The sequence below is a fragment of the Manis pentadactyla genome, chromosome 3, assembly GCF_030020395.1.
Source record: "Manis pentadactyla isolate mManPen7 chromosome 3, mManPen7.hap1, whole genome shotgun sequence".
Taxonomy (NCBI): Eukaryota; Metazoa; Chordata; class Mammalia; order Pholidota; family Manidae; genus Manis; species Manis pentadactyla.
Genome location: NC_080021.1, coordinates 107,997,261 through 108,022,067, shown reverse-complemented (window position 1 = coordinate 108,022,067; position 24,807 = coordinate 107,997,261). Strand labels below are relative to the sequence as shown.

General features: G+C 36.2%; 1 protein-coding gene across 1 annotated transcript in view; it reads right to left on the bottom strand.

Moving 5' to 3' along the window:
• MALRD1 (MAM and LDL receptor class A domain containing 1) overlaps positions 1-24,807 on the bottom strand; it is a 694,454-nt gene that overhangs the window by 216,834 nt on the left and 452,813 nt on the right. The window contains exons 31-32 of the mRNA XM_057498267.1: positions 21,239-21,400; positions 4,900-5,057 (exon numbers count right to left, since the gene is read on the bottom strand). Of these exons, the coding sequence (XP_057354250.1) occupies positions 4,900-5,057; positions 21,239-21,400 (320 nt within the window). The remainder of the gene's footprint in view (positions 1-4,899; positions 5,058-21,238; positions 21,401-24,807) is intronic.

The following is a 24,807-nucleotide window of genomic DNA, read 5'->3' as shown; positions in this document are numbered from 1 at the left end:
GTTCTGAGGCTCCCCCAAATCCTGGGATGGTGGGAACTTAGCTCCCATGCCATGCAGATTCAAGCAGAAACTGGATGCCAGGTGACATGGCTTCAAGAGTTGGCAAGGGATTTGCCCTATGCCAAGCAGGAATTCAATGAGCTTCCCTTTTTTCCCTCTGCTCTTCCTTGTTCTCTATTACCTGCATGGCTGCTGCCACTGATGACTCTCTCACTTTAGTGAATTTCTTCCTTATCTACACTTGTCTGACCTGTATGAGAATTCTGTCTTGTTCAGTCAAGAACCCTCCCTGTCCATGTTGAGGTCTCATCTAGTGTGCAGGGAGAGACCTCCCCAGATGCAGCTGCCCAACAACAGTAACATCTCATGGTAATGAACAGAGATTCTTGGGCAATTCATTAACACAGGTTATCATTTTGTAAATTATTATTGTGTAATAATTGCATAGTGCCCTGATTAAGTGACTATAAATACAACATGCATTTCCACTATTACTAGGAACTCTTCATGCACCATACTTCAGTGATTCATTATTCAATGACTTATGATTACCATATTATTACATGTGGGTCATGAGCATAGTTGTTGATCAGTGCATCAGATGTCCTTCTGAGAATATCACAAAGTACCTGGCCATTCCTGGTGCTGTGTTCCTCTGCACTACACCCCAGAGGGCCCATGTTATTATTCTGGGCCCACATTAAATCATTCCACATTAAAGAGATAAGCCTGAATTGAAGGGGGAGATTCTTCTTTCTCTGCCAAATGTACTCTGAAGTTCAGTGGTCTGGGAGCATCACATGGATTAAACAATTTCCTCCTGCATTAGCCTAGAAGTTATAGGTCCCATGACAATCTTGAGAAGATTCCAGAATGGACCAGGGGAGACATCTATCAGTTTGACAAAGAGGATATAGTTTTGGTTGCTCTTAAAAATGCTCATTCAAAAATTATCAGAAGCAGCAGAACAAAAGTAGTAAATGGTATGTCACACAGGTAACTCTAAGTAAAACAAATACCTATACCATCCCCACATCACCTCACACACACCACACATTTAGGGACACATCCAGACATTTAAATAAACACTATGCTACTTGTCTTGGTAAAATTTGCAATTCAAACTGAATTTATACTGAAAACTACAATATGCAGAAACATTTGTGCAAAGCACCTTCTAAAGAACTAGATTTCAGTAACTATTGGTAGAAAATAAGAGATGATATTGAATAATAAAAATATAGAAAATAAAATATGCCATAAAAGTAGTCATCTAGCTCTGAGAGGCAGTACAGTGTAGTAATTAAAAGCAGACTGGAGCCCGTAGACCTGGGGATATGTTGGGTAGGCATTTCCCAGCTCTATGACCTTGAACAAGTTCCTGAAGCTTTCTCTACCTGATTTTCCTCATCTGTTAAAATTTAGATAATGTCAGAACTTGCCTGACATTGTGCAAGGATTTGATCAATTAATATATGCAAAGGATTTCAAACAACTTAAAGTTTATAGCAACCATCTGATATTATTCTCAGGATTTTTTTTCCCATTCTGCTCTTACTGTCTTCCTAAACATCAAATTAAAACAAAACAAAATTCACAAGCACTGGACCATAACGATAACAACTTACTGAGTGGAACACTTATATGCTACATTTCATAGATTTTAGCAGAAATCATTTAGGTCTAAAACTCAACTCTATGACAAAGAGTATTTCAACCTGTTAGACAAAACTGTTCTGAAGTTGAACAATAGGCTTCTAGAAGCCCATTTAGATATATTAACTCATCTGTTATCACTGAAAGAAGTTTTAGGATGTAGTTCATTTTTCCTCCCTGAACAGTTAGACATTTCTATAAATTACAAAAAATGTTATGAAAAGCATTAATTATAAAAGCAACCTATTCATTTTCCTTCTGTATCTTTAAAAAATGAGTATGGAGTAATAAAAAGTTATCAGTCATTTTTAGTGAAATTTTCTTGTCCTGTGCCAAACTTTACCTCTTTTTTCATAGACATTGAATAACTTACCTGAGTTAGCACTAATTATCAGAACAAGCCAGAAGCTGGAAAGCTGAACTACTGGAACTAAATAATCTCATGGGAATTTAATTTGGTTGTCTTAGTACTCTTAGAAACATTTTAAGGAGTGTTCTTAGTTTTTTTATGTAGAAAAGTAATTGAAAGACAGAAAGAAGCTGACTTAGAAAATAAAGTATGTATTATGTATTAGCGTTGCTTTATAATTTCTTGAACCTTTGAATCAAAGGGTACAGGTACCTATATGAACATTTAATTTTTCTGAATATCATTCATTTACTATTCTGAATGCTATTCCTTTATCCTGAACTTCTCAGTTACTATTAAACATTTGCCTTTATGCAGGCTATTTTGCTTACTTTGAGGGTTGGACTAGATTGGAATCACTTGGCTTTTTATCCTAAAAAGTAACAGGAAAATCATAACTGAATTTTACTTTGATCTCATCAAATGTACAAGTCTTCTTATCTGCTTTTGCCTTATGTGATGCCCTTCATCAATATACTAATAAAACTAAAGCAGGCTTTAGAGAACAATCTTAGTATGCCAGTGGAGATCTAAGTCTTGTTCCTTATTTGTAGAAATTGCTTTCCGGTTTATCCTTATACTCCATTTTAAAGCCCTATCTTCTCTGCTCTGGATGCCAGGATGGCATCTTCTAACCTGCCTCTCCACTTGCCTTCCATTCAGTCTCTTCCTACCTGCCAGCTCCCATCACTTTCCACAGAACAGCCAGACAGATCTTTTAAATTTTCAGGTGAGGTTATATTATGTCACAATTTCATTTTCTCTGCCATGAACCAAATGTGTGCCCTCTCTTCACTCCCACCAAATTCATATGTTGAAGCCCTTAACCCCTGGTGTGATGGTATTAGGAGACAGAGCCTTCGGGAAGGTAGTTAGGTCATGAGGGTGGAGCCCCACAGGTGGGGTTAGTGTCCTTGTAAGAAGAGATGCCTGGAGATGATCTCTCTCCCGTTGCCAGGGGGGTCCCCAGAAAGAAGGCAGCTCTGCGAACCAGGAAGAGGGTCCACACCATGAACCAAACTGGCCGGTACCTGGATCTTGGACTTTTCAGCCTTCAGAACTGTGAGAAATATATTTCTGTTGTTGAAGCCCCCTAGTCCATGGAAATTTGTTATAGTAGCTCAAGCTAAGACTGTCTCCAATGACTTCCCATGGTTCTTAGAATAAAATCCAATCTCCTTACCATCTCTACAAAGCCCTACACAAGCTGGCTCTTGTCTGTATGTTTGATTTCTTTCTCTTGCTTATCTTGTTCCAGCTATACTGGCCTTCAAATGCCTCCTCGCCTCCTCTCTTTGAGTTTTTCCATTAGCTAATTCTCTTTGCCTACAACGTTCTTAACTACATTTATAAAGCTGGCTCCTCCTTATTTTCAAGTGTAAATTCAAATGTCATCTTTCTCCGAGAGACTTTCTTTCCATTCAATACAAATAACTCCCTAAGCAGACCACAAGTCATTATTTATTACCGAAAACTGTTTCATTTGCCCCCGAGTATTGTATCACAAATTGAAGTTTTCATGTATTTTTTAAAAATTTGTTTTCTGTCTTCCCCAGCTAAAGGGTAAGTTTTTAATAAGTTAATGTAAGGAGGACAAATTTAAACTGACTGATGCTATCGCAGTTTTTCACTGTTTTACAAGTTAACATCTTCAAAAGATTTGTGTTTTCTCTAGGGAGGGCACTTAGACAGGCCAGGCTGAAAAATATGAACTACTCTAACACAGTTCCAGTAGAGGAACTTTAATATAGGGAATTGGTAGCAAAGGTTATGGAAGAGATGAGAAATCACCAAGGAGATTATGAAGCATCCCATAGATCAGTACGTACAGGATGCTGTTTTCATCCCTAAAACAAGGGTCAAAGGAGGTGGTAACCGAAGCTGACTCCTCTCCCCATGTCTTTCCTTCGACTTCTTCGCTAGACTGCACACAACGTGTGAAACAGTGCTGGGTTTCTGGGAAAGCAGATTTTCGAAATCAGATTTTTGCTAATTATACAATCAAGAAAAAGGTTCTAATTCACTTTGAGTCTAAGTTTCTTTCTTGGAAAATAGGGAAAACATACTACCTCCTCAGGTAATGTGAGAATTAAAACTGGTAACACATATAAAGCTTGTAATACACCGCCTGAAAGATAGGAATCCCTTAATAATAGCTGTTATTATTTACAAGGGCCAATGTTTGAGAAGATATCAGAACTTCCAATTATATTATCTGGACAACAAGTGATTGTATAATTGCAAGGCAAAAACACTAGGTGTTATGATGTGATGTATAATATGTCAGTTAGAAAGCAAGGTTTCAAAATTGCTTCATGATGATTGAGAAGCTCATTGATCTTTCAGATGGTAAGTATAAATGCAGCAACTGTTTCAAGATACTTATGTCTGGTGTAGATTTTTGTCTTAAATTATTCAAACATGGAGCAGACATGGTTTTTTTTTAGTGCAAGCTGATACATACTTAAAACTTTAAATTTGTTTTGCCTTTACTTTGGGGAAGAAGTTTCTCTATCATTACCCCAACACATTTCTTCTAAGTTGTTATTAGAAGACGCATGTATAATCTGCCCACACTCTTTTATCTCTATATTATCTTTTAAATTGCATGCACCATAATTGAGTTCAGGTGGCAGCCTTGAACAAGATTAGGATGAATGACAGCACTGCTTGGGTCCCACTGCCCCAGGAAGAAGTGAGAAATTAATGGAATCAGCATCGGTGGTGTGTGACTACACACACACACACACACACACACACACACACACACACACAGTTTGAATACATGGTATGAATATTTCAGTGAAACATGAATCTCTGCCTTCCTTTCATACCTTTAATATCCCCATATCCCTGGGATCAACCATGTAGAACCAGAAGCGAACAGCACACACTCCGAGGCTGGCCGGGAAGTAGTGGGAAGTAGTGATTCTTGCAGTATATCCTTCTTTGGGACCAGAGGAGTTGACATACAGGAAATGCTGGCCACTCCCTTGAAAGAGATGAATACCTGTTTCAGTGTGATGGTATGTTTTATATAGCAGGAAGCAGAATATACTCAAACCATGCGCAAATTTCATTAAACACAACTTATTTTATCTTTGCAAGTCATGTATTGACAATATTTCATTGCAAAGGAGAGTTAGGTGATCACATTCACAAAACTAATGACCTGGAGGTTTCTTTATCATGTTTCATAAAGAACATTATTTTAACCACTATTGTTGGCAAATACAGAAGTGTGGTAGATGACAGCCTGGTTGCAGTCCTCATGGAGTCCAAACAGAGATGAGATTCTTAAGGGATTGTTTGATCTTGTATCCAATGAAAAAAATGAATAGACTAGTTTTTAGAGCAGTTTAAAGCTTAATGTAAATTTAGAAGAAGTACAGAGAGTTCAATATATCCCCTCAGCTGCCCACCACACACAGACTGCCTATGCTTAACACCTTGCATTTGTGTGGCACATTGGTTACAATGAATGGATGAGCCAATAGGGATGCACTATTACTAACTACAGTCCACAGTTTACATTAGGGTTCCCTCTTTCTCTTCTATATTCCATGGGCTTTGACAACTGTATACTGGTGCATAGCAATCATCAGAGCCCACACCAAATAGCTTCTTGCCTAAAATCCCCCGTGCTCTTCATCCTTTCCGCCCACCCTCTCCTGCCAACCCCCTGGCAACTACTGCTCTTTTTACTGTCTCTGTTGTTTAGCCTTTTCCAGAAGGTCACATAGTTGGAATCATATAGCATGTAGCCTTTTTAGACTAGCTTCTTTCACTTAGCAATATACATTTAAGGCTTTTCCATATATTTTCATGGCTTGATAGCTCACTTTTTTTTTAAATTACTGAATAGCATTCCCTTGTATAGATGTACTATAATTTGTTTACCCATTCACCTATAAAGGACATCTTGGTTCCTTCTAAGATATAGCAATTATGAAAAAAGCTTTCATAGATTGCAAGATTTTGTGTAGACATGCCAAATCATTTGTGTGTATACCAATTAGCACAATGACTGGATCACATAGCAAGTGCACACTTAGTTTTATAAGAAATTGCCAGCCTGTCTTCCAAAGTTGGCTGTAACATTTTGCAGTCCCACCAGCATGCATGAGAGTTCCTGTCCCTCCTCCCCCTCATCAGCATTTGGTGTTGTCAGTGTTTAGGACTTTAGCTTGTAATAGGCATGTAGCTGTATCTCATATTCATTTTAATTTGCATTTCTCTGAAGGCATATGACAGTGAGAATTAATATACTTTTGTTTCAGAAACAGATCATGCTTAGGTCATATACTCAGACTTGAAGTGCAACTCTTTAGTGCTAACTTGATGTTGAAAGTCAAATAATTTAAAGCATTGGGAAAGAATTGTGATCACTGACACAAATTTAATCCATTTTACGAAGTTAGGAATTCTTATTTAAAACCTTACATTCCAGTAAATTTATTCCTCTAACTGCATAAAGACATTAGAACCTTAATTTCTGATGTTTCTTTAAAATAACTTTAATCATATGACTTTTATTTTTAAAAGGGAGGTCTTAAAATTACACAGCAACCTGCATTCCATCTAACCCAGTTCTCCATACCTAGTCATTGCCTACAGGCTCCTAACTCAGCTCACGGCATCCTTCCTGTCTCACAAATTTTTTCATGGAACCCCCGGATGGGAAGCAATATTTTATCTGTGTTTATTAAAAACTCAATACTTATTAATATTCTAACACATTGCAGGCATTTGAAAAACTAATACACACAAGTTGAGAAAAAAATCATTTCATTCTTAAATAGCGACAGATTCTTTTCCACTGGAGTGTGTGTTTATTAGGCATTGGCCAAATTCTCAAACATTGAAATCAAATTTAGTAGCACCACCTTCACTTCCTATTCCACATTTACTTTCCCAGTACTTACTTTTACCACAGCAACTACTGAAAACCAGTTTAGCAAATACATGACATCATTCAAAAGAATATAGTAAAATCTAATGTTTGCATTTTAGGGCTATACATGAAATTCAATGTAAAAAAAAAAATGTATTGGGGGTGATAGCAATCCTTCGTTTCCCTACAGCATGTTTATTTCAGTAAAAGACAAACAACACTATGTAGGGCTTTGCAACAAAGCTACCAAGTCTGATAATTAGGGGTCTCTGGATGAGTTCTCAAAGTGTACCCCACCTAGCCTCTTCTAATTCACATATCCAAATTTGGTCTTACAAAATCCTAAAGCTGAACACAAAAATAAGAAAGTCAATTCGTGGCTGATGAATTAATGCATGTAAATGTGAAAGTGTATCCATTTTCAAATTTAAGAATAGAAAACTATGCCTGGCAATTTAGAAGCCACCATTGCAAATTTGGTTATTGGGGATTTTTAATTCTGGAAGTCTAGCATATCTACGTGTGACTTTGTAAGGCGAATAAACTTGTTGTAACACCATATTTATTCTTGAGAATCATAAAGATAGGGAGTTGCTTAGCCTTTTGAAATTATTAATAGAAGTAAATGAATTGTCCAGGAACTATGTACTGTATAAACCTTACCTTGAACTGTATTTTCAGACACAGACCATTCTTTACGTAGTAAGCTCAAACTAGAACCACTTTCAAACATTTATAAATTTTCAGTTGCTTTATTGAAAACGACTTATTTATATCTAGCAAAATCCTAAGAGAAAGTCCATCTAGCCTCTCACACAGACTTCAGAATTTATAAAAGCAGGTAATAAAGCTTAGAAGTCTCCACTGCTACAACATATTTAGATTTTAATGGTAAATCATTAAGCCAATTCACTTTACTTATATATGACTCTTGTGGAATGATCAACAAAATTCACAGGACAGATTTTTGTAGAAGTGGATTTTAAAACATTTTAGACTGTTTTACAGCTTTTTATTGGCCATTTTGAAAGTTACAAAACTCATATATTAGATCAGAATTCATTCAATTAAGTTTTTAAAATGTATTATACTTCAATTAAATTTTGCTAGATGCAGTACTCTGGAACATGGGCATTCATTAAATATGTCCAAATTTTACCTTTCCCTTCAATTTCTCTACCTCCTGATATTTTCTGTACACTTTCACCTTACTTAATACTTGAATTTTGCTTGTAGGATTACAAATTCTTAAAACTCTAAGAGATACAGATTTTATATGTCACATCTTTAGTTAAAATCAGGCAGTGGATAGAAATTTCTCATTAATATTCAATTATTACCTTGAAAACTCTTTAAAGAATTGCATACATTTTTGAAAATTAGGGGGCCACTTAGTATCAAAATTCCACATCACTTTGTTCAAGATGACCATTGTTACTTGATTAGGGTGTCAAAATATATTAGCCACATTCAGAATCCATCAGCAGGCTCCACATTCTTTCTCACTTTGGTGTCAGCAGGGAGTAAAGATTCTAATTTGTCTTTTAGATGTTATTAGCCACAATCTTGAGTTTTTGAAAATGTTTCACTGTGTTATTATGCCATAAGGTAATAAATTTGACATTTCTTTTTTTAAAAAGACAGTTAATACTTTTAAAAGGAAGCTCAATTTTTTCAGCTCCAAGGCCCTCAGAAGAATCAAACTCACTTGGACTAGGGTCAAATCATAAAAGACAATTTCCCACTTCAAGTGATCTGAATTCACCCCCTGCTTTAAACTGTAGGCAATTTCAGTCTTTCTTTTTTCTTGCTCATGAAATAAAGCTGCCTAATGGTTTTTTTTTAAATGAGATGCAATATGCTTCTCTTTCAAAAGAACAAATGCTCCCTTCTTTAGTGAGACTGACTTAGCTTGGCTCCACATCCTCTGTAATTTCTGCCCGTCCCTCACACTCAAAGAGAAGGAAGTGTGCATAATGACCATCAGTTGAAATGTCCTCAATCTACTTTTGTACTTTCATTTTTTCCCCCAGATTTTCAAGGTACTGGCTATTTGCATCTGCAAGTGTTAAAGGCCATAAAATGTAAACAATTACAGAGAGAACAAAAGTTCCCTCAAAGTTGTCCAACTGGCCACCACAGATACAGTGCCTCTGAAGTTAAACGAAATTTTCTAATGGTATTTGATAGAAATGGCTGTCATATCACTTCTATTTGCTTTGTGAAGGACTACATGAAGGATAGATTTGCCATTTCTTTATTTCTATCTTTTCCAACATTTATTCTTTAGACATTATTCTCTTTTGAGAGTAATTATTACCTATAAAAAAAAAACACTTTTTTAGCAGAATGCCTCATTTTAATACTATTTACTATTACCAAAGTTGGTGCTATAAATTTTTCCCCAGTATGTATTGATGTGATATAAAAATGAAGCTTCTAGTTATGACATTCCAACACAGGATAGATTCACCTTATTTTGAAAGCTTCTAATTTTCTCAGCAGCAAGAATATCTCAATCACACGAAGATGACATATGAATGGAACTGGTTAGCACTTCCTGTAAGTCTCGGTCGAAACAAAAGATTCTGAATCGCTCTATCCTCATGCTGCAAGAACACTGAAGAACATCTTTATGTGTCATTGTGTTGTCAAGATGCCTTTGGAAACACTCATTAGCTTAACAGCATTTCCATAACATGATTTCATTTACCAAATTGAGATTAAAAAGTAGACTTTTTTCCTAGTCTTGCAGGAAGAAAGAACTAATATAAATCTTTTTAAATGATAAATGGTAAGAACCTTAACTTTAGATTTCAGAACCATTTTACCAGAAAGAGTGTGAACAGCAAATGAGAACATAAGCATATTTATTTTCATTAAAGTAGAAAATGGTGTTATTCTTTAAATGAACATATGATGAGCAAAAACTGTGGGCAGGGTTGCCCACTAGTTAAACCTGCAGGCACTGGAGCTACAGACTTAAGATTCAAATCCTGACTCTACCACTTACTTATTAGGTATGTGACCTTGGACAACCTATTTTAATTCACTAAGATTCAGAAGCAATAAGAGATCATTATAGTGGGTACTTTAGTCTCATGGCATTATTCTAAGGATTAAACAATACACTACACGTAAAATGCTTAGAACACCATTGCAAATTAGTGCTACTTTCCTGGGAAATGTAGAGAATAGATATTAAAAGATGATTCAAGCAGCATAAAAAAAAACAATCACATATTACTGACTGGATAACTACTATAAGAAGATTCCATGTCTTGCATTTGGATGTTAGAGAAATGGTCAATTTTAGAGGTGGGGAAAATATATGAACCACACCCAAAAGGATCTAACAATAAAAGTTAACAATATGAACTATTTGGAAATTAAGTTCTGGGTCAGACTATCTGTGTTCAAATCCACACTCTGATACTTTCAAACTTTGTGACTTCAAGCAAATAACTAAGTCCTCACTGTACCTTATACTCATCTATCGAATGGAGATACTAATAATAATATACAGTGCAATGGAGTACTTGTGAACCTATGATAACAAATACTGAAGTAGATAGTAAATGAAATGTAGTTCAACAAATGAAAGATTGATTAAACTTGGTGGATGAGGAAAGAGGTGATAAAAGACATGCAGTATATTAAGATATTAAAAAATATAGTGGAGATGGTAGCAAGTAAAAAAAGTAGTTTATGTTGGTAACAGATCATTCTGAAAAAATCAGCGGGGGGAGAGCCCTGGTTTCCAGTCCAGCCTGTAAGGAGCTTGGAAGGCATCAGTCTCATCTTTACAACAATAAAAAGTCTGAACAAGCAAAATATCAAAAACTCTTCTTAGATCCATCAGAGCATAGAGGAGAGGCCACTGGGAAAACTGTTGCCTCCAAAATTGTAGATAACAGATGAACAGATACAGAGAATCACTGTTTAGTGGAGCACAACTCCATAAGCAGGACCCACTGATGCAGCAGGTCCTGAGTGAAGAAGACAGAAACTACAATACACTAACTGCTGGAGGCTGAGTGTGAAAAAGCTAGATATGAACTCCAGGGGACAAATCCTAGGACACCCCCAAAGTTTTACCTCCAGGATCCCTACCAAGTTCTCACAGTGAAAATTGTTTCTTCCAGGGAGGGGAAGTAGTCATGTAAAAGTGTGCCTGTTTTTCTTATCATGATCTAGACTTTCTATTTCGCTAAGGCAGAGGAGAATGGAGAAGCATTGTGAAGGTTACAGTGAAATGGCACAGGCTCCCTAAAATACTGCAATGGAATCACAGAATTGTAGGATGCTTCCATTCCCCAACCTTACCACTTAACATCTTTCCACTTTTACCATCACAGAAACAGGCCTCCTATATAATAGCAAGGGTTACAACTGAAATAACTCTCTACCTCTCAGACCTTATTTAAGGAGCAGTTTCTAGGGAAACCAAAATATAACAAGGGAGACAAAAACATGGACCTAGAGGAAATTCCACCTCCTGACAACTACAGCTTCAGCACACAGTAAATACAACCTTACTCCAGGCCAGACAAAGAAAAAAACTCACCTTATAGTTCTCTTTACCTTGATTCCTTTTACCCAATACATTGTATTCACTACCCACAAAAAATTACAAATCATGCTGAAACAATGCAATGACCAACAGTTAACATTTATAACATCCAGTGCACTGTTGAAGAACAAAAATGCAGTTTGTAGAAGAATAATATAAGAAGTCAGAAATGCAATTTGGGAAAGAACACAGAAAGCTCTTAATGCCAAATTAAAAGGCAATGAAGAGTTTCCTTTTACCTGAGGCCCAGGAGTCACATTAGAAATATTAACCCTGCATCCATGTGCAGTGTGGTTTGGTTTAGGGGAATGTTGCATTGGAGATGAATTTACTTGACATATGCAATATTTCAAGAGTGAATTAAGAGAGCAGAGGTGGAAATGCAAGGAAAGGAAAACATATAAGCTGAGACCAAAGAGCTGACAGAATTTGAAGTGAGAGAGAATCAACTGGGTTAATGATAATGTCAGTAACAGAAGAATCAGTATCAGGAAGAGGAGGAGATTCTTTCTGAAAGGAAGGCAAGTTTGAGTCTGGATATGTGACCTGGAGATTACCCAGTTGGAAAATGAAAATGGGAGGCTAAAACATGGAAATAAGGACTAGATACATTCAGGAATTCTCAAATGTTGAGCCCTGAAAAAATAAAAACTCTGAGCAAGAAAAAAGCGTGGGAAGAAGCAAAACAGTAAAAGGGAGAATATGGTAAGACTGACATTTAGGTTTCAGGAGGAAGAACAGGCATTAAAAACAAGCCATTAGGGAAAAAATGTCACAGTCCACTGCAGTGAAAACACAGGTGCAAACTTCACGGTGTGGATTGATCCTTAGCATCAAATGAAACATAAGTAGAACCAGGTTATTACAATTATGAAGTCAATAAAATCCTCAAAAGGAGCTAGACTGTAAGCTCCAAGAGAACCTGGACTGTATTTGGTGAACAAGTACCACTCCCGAGTCTAGATCAGTGACCACGAAAGGCTGACCTATAATTATTTCCTGAAGAAGTAATATTTTTGCAGAAGACAGATTCTAGGGAACCACAGAATCTATATGCAGTCAGATAGAGAATGTGTAGAGAATGGAAATTTGAGACATAATTAAAAACAATACTTAGAAGGGAAGAAGTTTAGATACTTCTTTTCTTTTTCAAAGTAAGAGAAAAGGTGATGCTTGAAGGCAAAATATATGCCACAGTGATAAGGCAGTTTGAAGACTCTTAAAAAGGAAGTACATTAAAGGAGGCAAGGTTTTGAGAAGACTGAAAGGGATAAATTTAATGATTCATTATTTTACTGAGAAATAAAGTCTGTAAATAATGTACATTCCTTTTAGAGGAACTTTGCTCCTTTTTACGTGTAAAACGATGAGATGATTCACCTGAAAGAGTCACGGATTATTTATTCCAAGTTTAATCTTGCCTTCCCAGAATCTAAAAGAATGGGCTCATTCACATGTTTTTCACTGAATATCTTGTCCACACAAGATACCTTTTGGCATTTCTAGAGAAGAAAACATTGTATGGTTCCTACTTCAAACAATTATTAGGTATTCTTGGAAGAATTTTAAATGAATGTAGACAAATCAAGGAAAAGGAAAAGATATCAGAAATGAAGATTATGTTTCTCCCCAGAGGCAGAAGAATTTGATATAAATTGACTGGGATATTGCTTCAAAGGGTACACATGGATGATTGGAATGGGTTCAAGGCTTGAGACCAGCTTTGCTAGTTTGGCAAAAAAAATGGAAATCCCAGTCTGATCGTGCGGAGTTTTGAAGACACAGAAGAGCTGCAGATGATCTGGGCTTGTTCTTGTTGTCTAAACATCACCAAAGTAAAGTTAATCCTCTGTCTCAGAGAAAAATGAGGGAAACAGAAATGGTCTGATAGTCAGTGTGATTTCAGGAAGGTAACTGCTTTTACTCTAATTCCAGTTAACAAACAAATAATGGGTGTCACTTACTGCCTTTTTGGAGTAAGAAAACTAAATCTGCAAGACAATTCAGCCACCAAAGTCTTATCTGAGACTATCAGCCCAAAACATCTCCTGGCTTTCTTATTTGGCACCTGCTGTGTATTTAGAGTGGAATGTCTATGTTTCTAGCAAGTACCACAAGACAAATAGAAAGCATAAATGATACTGACCCATGCTAAGAAAATGGCAACTAGAATAAATAAGAAATGTAGAAAAAACATATTTGTTCGTTTTCAGTAATTTAATATTGCTAAAATGCCTTTTTCTAATCTGGCAAAAAGTTTTGTTTTAGAAGGGAGACAGTTACTCATTACTTATACAATCATCACATTTATACATTCGGGAAGTTTTGAAGACTATCATCTTAAGCTGTAGAGATTGACGGTCACAAACATGGACTTTTGCTTTAAACGGACATGGGTCCCAGTGCTAGATTCAGTGAGTGTCTTCTGTGTGTTTGGGCAAGTTATTCATTCTATCTATGCATCGATTGCCTTGGCTGTAGAAGCCTCAAGGTACTTGTGAAGATTAAATGAGAAAGCCCCAATAAAGCTAGGCACATGGTGATTGATACTCAATGGGTAGTGTCTTTGTAGAATAACATCAATTTTGGATAAGACCTGTTCTATTTAATTAGATATAACAAATATCTATTTTGTAGTATGTAATTCCTCAGAAAAGAAACAAACACTAATAACAACAATAAAAACCCCTGCTCTTCTGTCCTGAATGAATGCAGACCATATAGCGTCTTTCATTCTCAACTATTTACTTAACGGTTAATATATTATTTAGAGAATATCAGAGCCAAATTACTTTTTAAAAGATGATAGTAAAGGTTATTGAAAGATATGCTATAAATAATATTAGTTGTGCTATTATTACTTATATAAAATTCTATATCATTCTCCTTGATAAAACCTCCTTTTACTTAATCCTCACATGTTTTGTCGCATATGGAATAGAGGTCAAGGGGAAAGCAAAAGGAGGTACAAATATAGGAAAATGAGGAAAACACTAATATTCATAGTGTACCTACATGCTATCATGTGTAACTGCAGCACAATGAAAAGAAATATTGGCCATGAAAGAAATTAGAATAACTCATAAATATTCTGTACATATGTTAAGTAAGTAAAAGGTAGACAGCTTGCAAAATTAAGTGGAACAGAGAAAGCTGTTAAAACAATCTGAGATAAAATCATATGCAATTGTTAAACAAGATCCCACATTGTACCAGATTATTATGGGGATCATGCTGACTTGTTCTTGTGAAAGCAAAGAAATTCCGTTTCCATGACCAGAAAGAGCCCAGGGAAGCCCTGCTCATGCGACCGTCATTGCTGTAGTGATGGTGGTGGTACATGAGATTCATGATGTAGTGATGGCCATAAAATCCAACTCGGATATGCAGGAAGGCAAGGTTCTTTCTATTTTAGAAGCTTCAGAATATGACTATCTACTAGTCAAACAACCAAACATTTTAAGAAAAGTATCATTCTGCCAACAGGAGTTACTGCACTCTATTACTTATGGAAAAATTTAAGGCCATTACCTGAAAATGCAGATCCTATAATAACTAATACAAAAGGTATATTAAAGATCCGTAATGGTTTTGTATAATTAATTATGGAAACAAAACTTGCCATCATACAACTGTTATCAATCAGGTCAGCGACATACATTTCTCAACAGGTCAGAGACTGCATATCTAAAGTATTATCATTTCAATATAAGTCAAAATACAAATTATTATTTAAACTTTATATATATATATATACATATATATATATGTATACACACACACACACACACATATATATATATTTAGTACTATATCTTTGACACCCAATGTATATTTCACTCTTATAACACATCTCAGTCTGGACCTGACACAGGTCAGGCAATCAATAGTTCCATGTGGGTAGTGGCTATCACACTGGACACAGGCCACAGAAGAAAGTCTGAGGCAGAGTTTGATATTCCAATCTCCCTGCTCAGTCATGCTGGTGACTTGGTTAAGTTTTTTAACCTTTCGAAGATTTAGTATTTTCCACATCCCAATGTTTTAAAAGGGTTAAATGATATAACTCCTGTTCCTAACTCTCAGTTAACAGGTGTTAGTTCTCCTTTAACTCCCTCTGAAATTTCTCCTTATTTTGTTTGAAAAAATAATCCTTTTGTTTGGATTTGGGTAAATGGATAAAAAGAACTATTCAACATCCATCCATAAGCATTTATAAAACTGGAAACAGTAATTCAGGCACCTTGTTCTAACGGCTGTACATGAAAATTTCTTTAACTTGCCTCCTCCCCTGCCCCTGTAACTCCTATACAGAATTGTATTCCTGAAGGAGCTCCCCTTTGGGAGAAAGAAGAGCAGATGCTATAAAGGTGGGTTGGGCACAGGGACACATAGACTTCCCTGAAAGGCAGTAATTCTTGATATTGGCTACCCATTAGAATCTTATGAGGAATTCTTAAAAATCTTAATACCCAGGCCACGATATTGACCAATTATATCAGATTCTTCGTGGATGGATCTAGATACTAGTATTTTTATGTAAACTCCCAGAAGACTCTGATATGCAGCCAAGTTTGAGAATTACTGTCCTTGGTGTAAGATAAATTCTAGCTGAAATAAGCAGGCGAAGAGAGGCAACAAAGGGCCAGGTAGTTTATTTGAATGCTATCCCAGACGAAGTTCACTAGTCTGTACAGACACAGGCTAGGGAAGTGGCACTCAGCAGGGCAGGCAGCGAGTTTTTAAAGAGCTTAGATTTACAGCGGTGTGAGGATTGGCTAGCCTAAGGCACATTTTTCAGGTTGGGAGGGGACAGCAGCCGGGGACTTCCACACGTTTTCAGTGTCCCACATGCTCACCCCTCCCCCCAGTGCCTTCAACCTTACACTTGGCTATAAGGTCAAGAGGTAAGCAGGCAGGCAAACTGCAGTGCTTCACTATTTTATTCTTGGACAAAGTTATCCTTCTTAATTTCTCCTGCAAACCTATCATGTTGATCCCATCTAACCCCAAGTATGACTTTGCCTCTTTTTCAGGCTGTAATTATCTCATGATACTCCCTCCCAAGGCAGACGTCCAGTTTTCTTTGATAGTGGTTCCCTGATTTTATCCTGTGAGAAAAAGCCACTTCAGTGAGCGGCTGTGTTTGGAAGCAGTGGTCATGGGAGGGCAGTGCAAGGTGGGCACCTAGGTCCCAACTCTCCCAGGGGTCCTGAGTGCTGTTTTTCAGTGAGTTACTCTGAGGAATGCTTCACAACCTTTCTTGATATGTGTATTAGTCAGCTCAAGATGCCATAACAAAATGCCCACAGACTGGGTGGCTTAAACACTAGGAAGTTATTTTCTCACAGTTCTGGAGGCTGAAAGTCAAGATCTAGGTGCTGGCAGGGTAGGTTTCTCCTGAGGCCTCTCTCCTTGGCTGGCAGGCAGCCATCCTCTTGCAGTGTGCTCACAGGGCCTTTCCTCTGTGTGTCTGCTTCCCTGATGTCTCTTCTTTTTATAAGGACACTCATCCTATTGGATAATAGGGACCTGAACTGATGACCCTACTTAACCTTAATTGCCTCTTTAAAGGTCCTACCTCCAAATGTTAAGGGTTCAACAAATAAATTTTGAGGGGGACACACTTCTATCCAGAAGAATATTTTTTACTTTGATCTTAGAATATCTGGGTAGCTTCCTTGGGAAGACCTAGAGTGAACTGCGGTTCCTGGGCTGGGGTTTCTGCTGTTTATACTCCATGCATTCTACTATCTGTTTTTTGGGGTTTTTATGTTTACCTCAAAAATTTCTGGTCCATTGATTAGAATATCTAAAAATGTGTCACAGTGAAGCTATTGTCTTTTTCTATGTGTGAGTGTCTGTGTACAAGTATATGTGTATATGTGTGTGTGTGTGTAAACAAGAGCAGAGTGAGTGGTCTGGTAATCATGTGGGTGAGGGCTGGCTTTTATATTTCCAACTCCATAACCTTGACCAAGCCCCAACCTTCCCATGTAAATGAATATGAGGGTTTCCCTCTGCTCTAATAGAGACCAGGGTTAATGGGGGTAGAACCTAGAATGAAGAGAAGTTTCTCGAAAACAGAGGTTAAGAGCTCCAGGCAGCACAGCCAACAGTGATGGAGCATGCTGTAGTGATGTCCTGGAAAAGGGCTGGGATGAGGTCCCATCACCAGAAGTTTAGTTCTGGCTTTTTTGACTCATTGCACAGGCTCAGAGAAGTCATTTGGCTTTTCTTGCTTCTCATTGCTAGTGTTGGAATAAAAATAGCTGCTCCATCTGCCTAACAGGAAGTATGGTTTTTATCAGCCTAGCTTGCAGGGCTCTGTCAACCAAGTATCAAGGAAGTTAGCATTTGTTGAACACATAATGCTTTTAAACAGCTATTATTTACACTGGAGTATTAGTAACACTAAGATGGTGGCGGGGTATTATTTGACCTTGGGTTCTAAGTACAGAGTCACAATGGTAAGCATGTGGATTATATCTGGCAGCAGATTTCACCCAGTTTCTTTGCAAACATCTAGGTAACTCATACTCTCAGCTCCCAATACATTGAGTGTGGTATTTAGTAAGCACTCAAGAAATGCACGTTGCATTAATTAATCCAAAATGCTCTGCTGTTAATAAATATAGAAGGAGACAGAAGCACGTGAAGTGGGACATATACAAGTATTTGTCAGATGATGTTAAATCTTAAATGTTGGAGCAAATACAGAAATAGTAAAAGCAGTGACTTCTGCCCTACCCGAGTTAATCGTCTCATGGAGGAGATGGTCAATTACCATTGCAAAGGAATAAAGTTTGAAGAAAGGGAAAAAAGAAAGCAGCTTTCACATTATACCTTCATTAATTATACCTTCATTCACATGCAGGCTGGACAGCAGATTAATGATCGTGGTTTCTCTCTACAACTTTGGCAATGGCTCCAAAACAGCTCATAAATAGGCCTGTGATGGGCATTGAAAATATCCTCCTTATGTATGTATCTACTTCTTCATCACAGTAACAATAAGTGAAAAGATCCATAAATACAGCTTTAATTAACAGCAATGTTGTGATGCTTAGAAATAGACCATGGGCTCTTAGAATCTGTTGGCCTTCTCATAAAGAATTTTGTCTTTCCCAGAGGGTCAAATTAATTAATGTTCTTACAATTTATTTAGCAGCCCATTGTCTCAGAGATGCCTCAACAAGTTCAGTGAGCCGTATTAGTGTTCTGAGGATGATATAATCAGGCTGCTTTGAAGAGAGCACTCTGTAAAAATATACTGTTTCAAGTAGTGATTAAAAGAAAGGATAACAAAGAATTGTCAGAATGATTACTTTTCTTTATCTGTGGACAAGATTACTTGTATACAGCATTGCATAAATTACCAGATCCAAACTTCTCTTGTAGTCTTTAATGAACTCACACAAGCTATAGAAGTTCAAAAAAGAAAATAAATACAAGCATTAATAGTCCTTAGCTGTCCCATTAAAAGGTATCAATTGAGCACTTACGTTCTTTTGAACAATGCCTGGAACCTTTCTCATGCCCATTATTACTTTTACCTTTTCCTAAACTAAGCCTACTATACTTTTTATGGCATTAGTAAATTATTCTAGAAGTATGATCTGTAATTTTCAAATACTGTCTTAAGAAAAGGAAAGATTGTTGTAGATGTGATCCAGAGAAATCACAGGCAAATGTATCTACATATTACTGTTTAGATCTTGATAGCAAAAATGAAAATCGGTTTCTTATTAATTTATCAAGGAAGAGAAGCAAATATTTAGCCTCAAAAATTTCTTATTAATTTATCAAGAAAGAGAAACAAATATTTATCCTAAAAAATTTCTTATTAATTTATCAAGGAAGAGAAACAAATATTTATCACAAAAGTAAAAAAATACCCTTGTAAATGTATTTCCATTGTTATGATATTTATTACAGTGAACATGTTGGGAAATTTAAGTTTACCAATTTTATAAATTATGATATAATATTATTGTCAAAAAAGAAAACCACAGGCCCAAAATGGAGTCATTTATGCTAGGCCAAATAACCAAACTGGGGTTTGATATCTAACTTAACTGCACTTTCTAACCATCAAGAAATAAAGTTGCATATAGTATACCCTCTGCTTTCTTGCAAGAGTTCTACTGTTTTTGTTACATGTAAGTCTAAATATATTTCTATATGTGAAATATACAAAAGAAAAACTGGGGTTTAATTACATTTCCTTCCAGGGTGACAACCAGATATGGCAACACCATAGTAAATAATATATATTTTCCCAATGAAATTGACCTTTGTTACATATTAAATGCTCCTAATTGTTGACCTCAGTGCATTGATTATCTGTCTTGTTACAGTAACTTTTGATCTGGTGTATACTAACTTCCTGTTTTTTTAAGGGGGAAAAAATCTTGACGAAAGGAAGAGAAAATACAACATGGCAGCTCAAAAGGAATAAGAATATTCAATCTGAAGATGAATTAGGGAGAAACCTTAAAACAAGAATATGAACACCAATGCTGTAATTAAACATTGTGGTATTTTAAATCTGCCTGGAATACATAAGTAATAAAATTATTATTCTCTTTTCACTAACCATAAAAGAGCTGAGCCAATCTTGTATACTTTTCTTATGAGAAGTTGTTTTAATTCCATATAATGTTCTTCGTGATTGTGCCGATGCTTTAGTTGTTTTGAACAATATTATATTACTTAGGGTTCTCCAGAGAAAGAGAACTAATATTATGTTCATAACTACAGAAAGGCATTCATTCTAAGGAATTGGCTCGTGGGATTATCAAGGTTGCCAAGCCAAAATCTTCAGGGTGGTCTGGTAGGCTGGAGACCCAGGAGAGCTGATGCGGCAGATGAAATCTACAGGCCGTCTTTTGGTGAATTACTTCCCTCTTGCTCTGAAGGCTGGTCTGTTTTGTTCTATCCAGATCTTCAACTGATGGGACAAGGCCCACCTACACTATGCAGAGTAATCTACTTGAAGTTCACCAACTTCATGTTAGCTTTATCCAAAAACACCCTCCCAGTTGACACATGAAAGTAGCCATCCCAAATATGTAAGATTATTATTATCCCTAAGAAAAGCTAGAAAATTTTTATTCCTAAGAAAAGCTGAATTCCAAAGAAAAGTGTTGAGCAGGCAAGACATCAGGGTAGAAATAAATAAGAACACTTCCATTCTCATTTTATTAACTGCAAAACCATTAAGGATTACGTTAATCTCAAACCACATGGCACAAAGCAAAACTTGGTAAGAGTTTGTTTAAGCTCATCCTTCTGTCACCACTGACCTTGCACATTTCTGCCGCTGCACTTTGCAGGACTGAAATGAAATTGGTGGCCAGTTACCGGCCACTGTGGTAACATGACCAACTGTGCACCTCTTCCCATTGCATGCATTGGTCTGAATGCCCTGTACTTATTCCTGCCCCAGCTGGTGACTTTAAAGACACATTTAGGGCAGAATAAATAAAATCTGTGAGTCTTTTAAAATATGAGACATGGATTTACTTCTATTAATGTCAGTTCTGGATCTATTTAGTAATTCAGGTGTTAAATAAAAGGGATTAACTCTCTTTTCATAAAGAGTATTGCACTCTATGTCCACACTGACAAAAAGAATGCACTCTGATAGTTAAAGTAGATTTCCAGGAATGGATTACTTGGCCTTTGTATCTCTGATATTTACCTGGTGTGTGATCAGAGTCCAGACTCAGTGCTTCAGCAGGAATTCTGCTGCCAATGGCCCAATCCAAGTCATCTTGGGTGTCTTGTGTAAGACTGCAGGCTGTGGTCCAGGTTTCTGATGTTGTTTCAAAGTTGCAACTTCCTGCTGTACTTGTATACTGAACTAAGGAAACAAAAATATTAGTAGAGTGTTCTGGAAATGTATATTGCAATTAATATTATACTACACTTGTGATTATTTAAAATTAGCATTTGCATATTATAACCATTTATTAATAAATTTAAAGAACCAGATCATTTGCACCCATTGGTAATATCAGTTGTACACTGTAGATTTTTTTAACATTAGGTCTAGTAACAGTGCATGAATATTATCATTTATCCATTAATGAGTTATATGGATTGGCTAGCAATATTTACAGATGATAGATAAAACTGTGTCAGCATACGAACAATGAACATAATATTATGATAATACAAATAATTTGGGTTGAATAAATCAATAGCTTCACTTGCTTGGATGTTGAATTCAGTCCCTCTGTTTACTGTGGTGTTTGAATAGCATACACCATGAGAGAGGCAAAGTCATTAGCTAAAGAAACGTTGCCTTTGGGAGGAGCAGTAATCTGTATAGGACACAAACCCACTCAGTACCATACCAATCACCCATGTACATCTCAGAGCTAGTCACCAAATAATAAAATAATTGCTCTTCTAAAAGTGTTGATTGATAATGCATTAAAAATTAAGTTATTCCTAATGAAAAAAATTACTAGATAATAACCAGATATCTACTACCTAGTCATCTGTGAAAAGTACCATCATAATATCTTGATGTCTGCTTTCATTTTTTATTTTTTTCACAGTAGTTATTATTTTTGAGCATTCACTATAAAACTGTGTTGTATAGACAGAATGGGTGATTTAATCATAATGAATCAACTGAGATTATCAGCGACTTTTCTTTTATATTTATTTAAAAAATTGAAGTATCATTGATATACAGTCTTATATTGGTGACAGTATATAATACAGTGGTCCAACAGTTATCCACATTATTAAATCCTCACACCCACTAGTGGGGTAACTGTCAACATAGGAGGATGTCACAGAATTATTGGCTATATTCTTCATGCTGTACTACCATCCCTGTGACCAACCCATGACTGAGAATTTTTCTGCCCTTTTATCCTCCTCACCCTCCCAACCTACCCACTTCAACCTCTCTCCCATGGTAACTAACAGTCACTTCTCAGTGTCTGTGAGTCTACAGCTATTTTGTTCACCTTGTTTTGTTTTGTTTTCAGATTCTACAAGTAAGTGAAATCATATGGTATTTGTCTTTCTCCGTCCGGCTTATTTCACTTAGCATAATACCCTCTTGGTACATCCATGTTGTCACAAATATTAAGATTTCTTTTTCATGGCTAAGTAAAGTTCCATTGTGTCTATGTATCACCCCTTCCTTATCCATTCATCTACTGATGGACACTTAGGTTGCTTCCATATTTTGGCTATTGTAAATTGTGCAGCAATAAACACAGAGGAGCATATATCTTTCCAAATCAGGGATTTTTTTTTGGTGGGGGGTAAAATCCCTAGAAGTGGAATTACTGGGTATGGTATTTCTATTTTTGGTATTTTGAGGAACCTCCATATTGCTTTCCATGGTGGCTGCACCAATTTACATTCCCACCAACAGTGTAGGAGGGTTCCCCTTTCTCTGCATCCTTGCCAACATTTATTATTTCTTATCTTTTGGATAGTAGGCATTCTGACTGGTGTGAAGTGATATCTCACTGTGGTTTTAATTTGCATTTCCCTTACAATTAGTGACATGGAACAACTTTTCAGGTGCCTATTGGCCATCTATATTTCTTCTTTGGAAAAATGTCTGTTCAGGTCTTCCACCCATTTTTTAATTGGATTATTAGTTTTTTTGGTGCTGAGGCATGTAAGTTCTTCATGTATTTTGGATGTTAGCCCCTTATTGGGTATATCATTTGCAAATGTATTCTTCCATACCATAGGTTGCCTTTTTGTTCTGCTGATGGTGTCCTTTGCTGTACAGAAGTTTTTTACTTTGATGTAATCCCACTTGTTCATTTTTTTATTTTGTTTCCCTCACCTGAGGAGATGTGTCCAGGAAAAAATTGCTCATGCTTATGTTCAAGAGATTTTGCCTATGTTTTCTTCTAAGAGCTTTATGGTTTCTTGAGTTACATTCAGGTCTTTAATCCATTTTGAGTTTACTTTTGTGTATGGAGTTACACAGTAATCCAGTTTCATTGCCTTACATGTACCTATCCAGTTTCCCAACACCAATTATTAGACTATCTTTTGCCCATTGTATAATCATGGCTCCTTTATTGTATATTAATTGACCATACATGGGTGGTTTATATCTGGGCTCTCTATTTTACTCTATTGAACTGGAAGTCTGGTCTTATGACAGTACTATACTGTTTTGATTACTGTAGCTCTGTAGTACAGCTTGAAGTCAGGGAGAGTAATACCCCCCCCTTTGCTCTTCTTTCTCAGGATTGCTTTACCTATTCAGTGCTTTTTGTGGTTTCATATGAATTTTAGGATTACTTTCTCTAGTTCATTGAAAAATGCCATTGTTATTTTGTTAGCAATTGCACTGATTCTCTAAATTGCTTTGGGCAAGATGGCCATTCTGACAATATTAATTCTTCCTATCCATGAGCATGGGACAGATTTCCACATATATGTGTCTTCTTTAATTTCCTTATGAGGGTCTTTTAGTTTTCAGATTGTAGGTGTTTTACCTCCTTGTTAGGTTTATTCCAAGGTATTTTAATCTTTTTGATGCAATTATAGGTGAAGTTGTTTTTCTTATTACTTTTTTCTGCTAGTTAATTGTTATATAGAAATGCAACAGATATCTGTGTATTAATTTTGTATCCTGCTACTTTGCTGAATTAAGTTATTAGTTCTAATAATATTTTTGGTGGAGTCCTTAGAGTTTTCTATATACAATATCATGTCATATGCAAATAGTGACGGTTTTACTTCCTTAATAATTTGGATACCTTGTATCTCTCTGTGTTGCCTGATTGCCATGCTAGGACCTCCAATACTTTTTCCTTTCTTTTTAGAAAGACAAAGTTTGTGTTATTTTTAATGTTTTTTTCTCCAGATGGTTTGTTTATAACTTTTTCTTAAATATAACTAATATTAGGATACAGAAACTTCATCAGAGAAAAAAATTGGTGTTTAAATGGATGCCAAACATTTAGCAATCAAAGCATTGGTATTTTCATACAAATTTTTTATGTATCTTTGAGTGTATTTTCATTAAATATCAGTATTTCACTTTTCGTGAAGGCATGATCATATCTTATTCCTAAAATCAAGAATCATTTTTAGTTACAGACATTTCTTTCATTCATTTTACATCACATATAATCCATTGATTTCTATACACTTACTTTTGGGCTCTGTATATCCCTTCTTTATGCTTATCCTCTCACTATTATGATGTAGATAGGTTTATATTACATTCTGTAATAGGGATAAAACTAGGAAATCTAGCTCTCCAGGTGT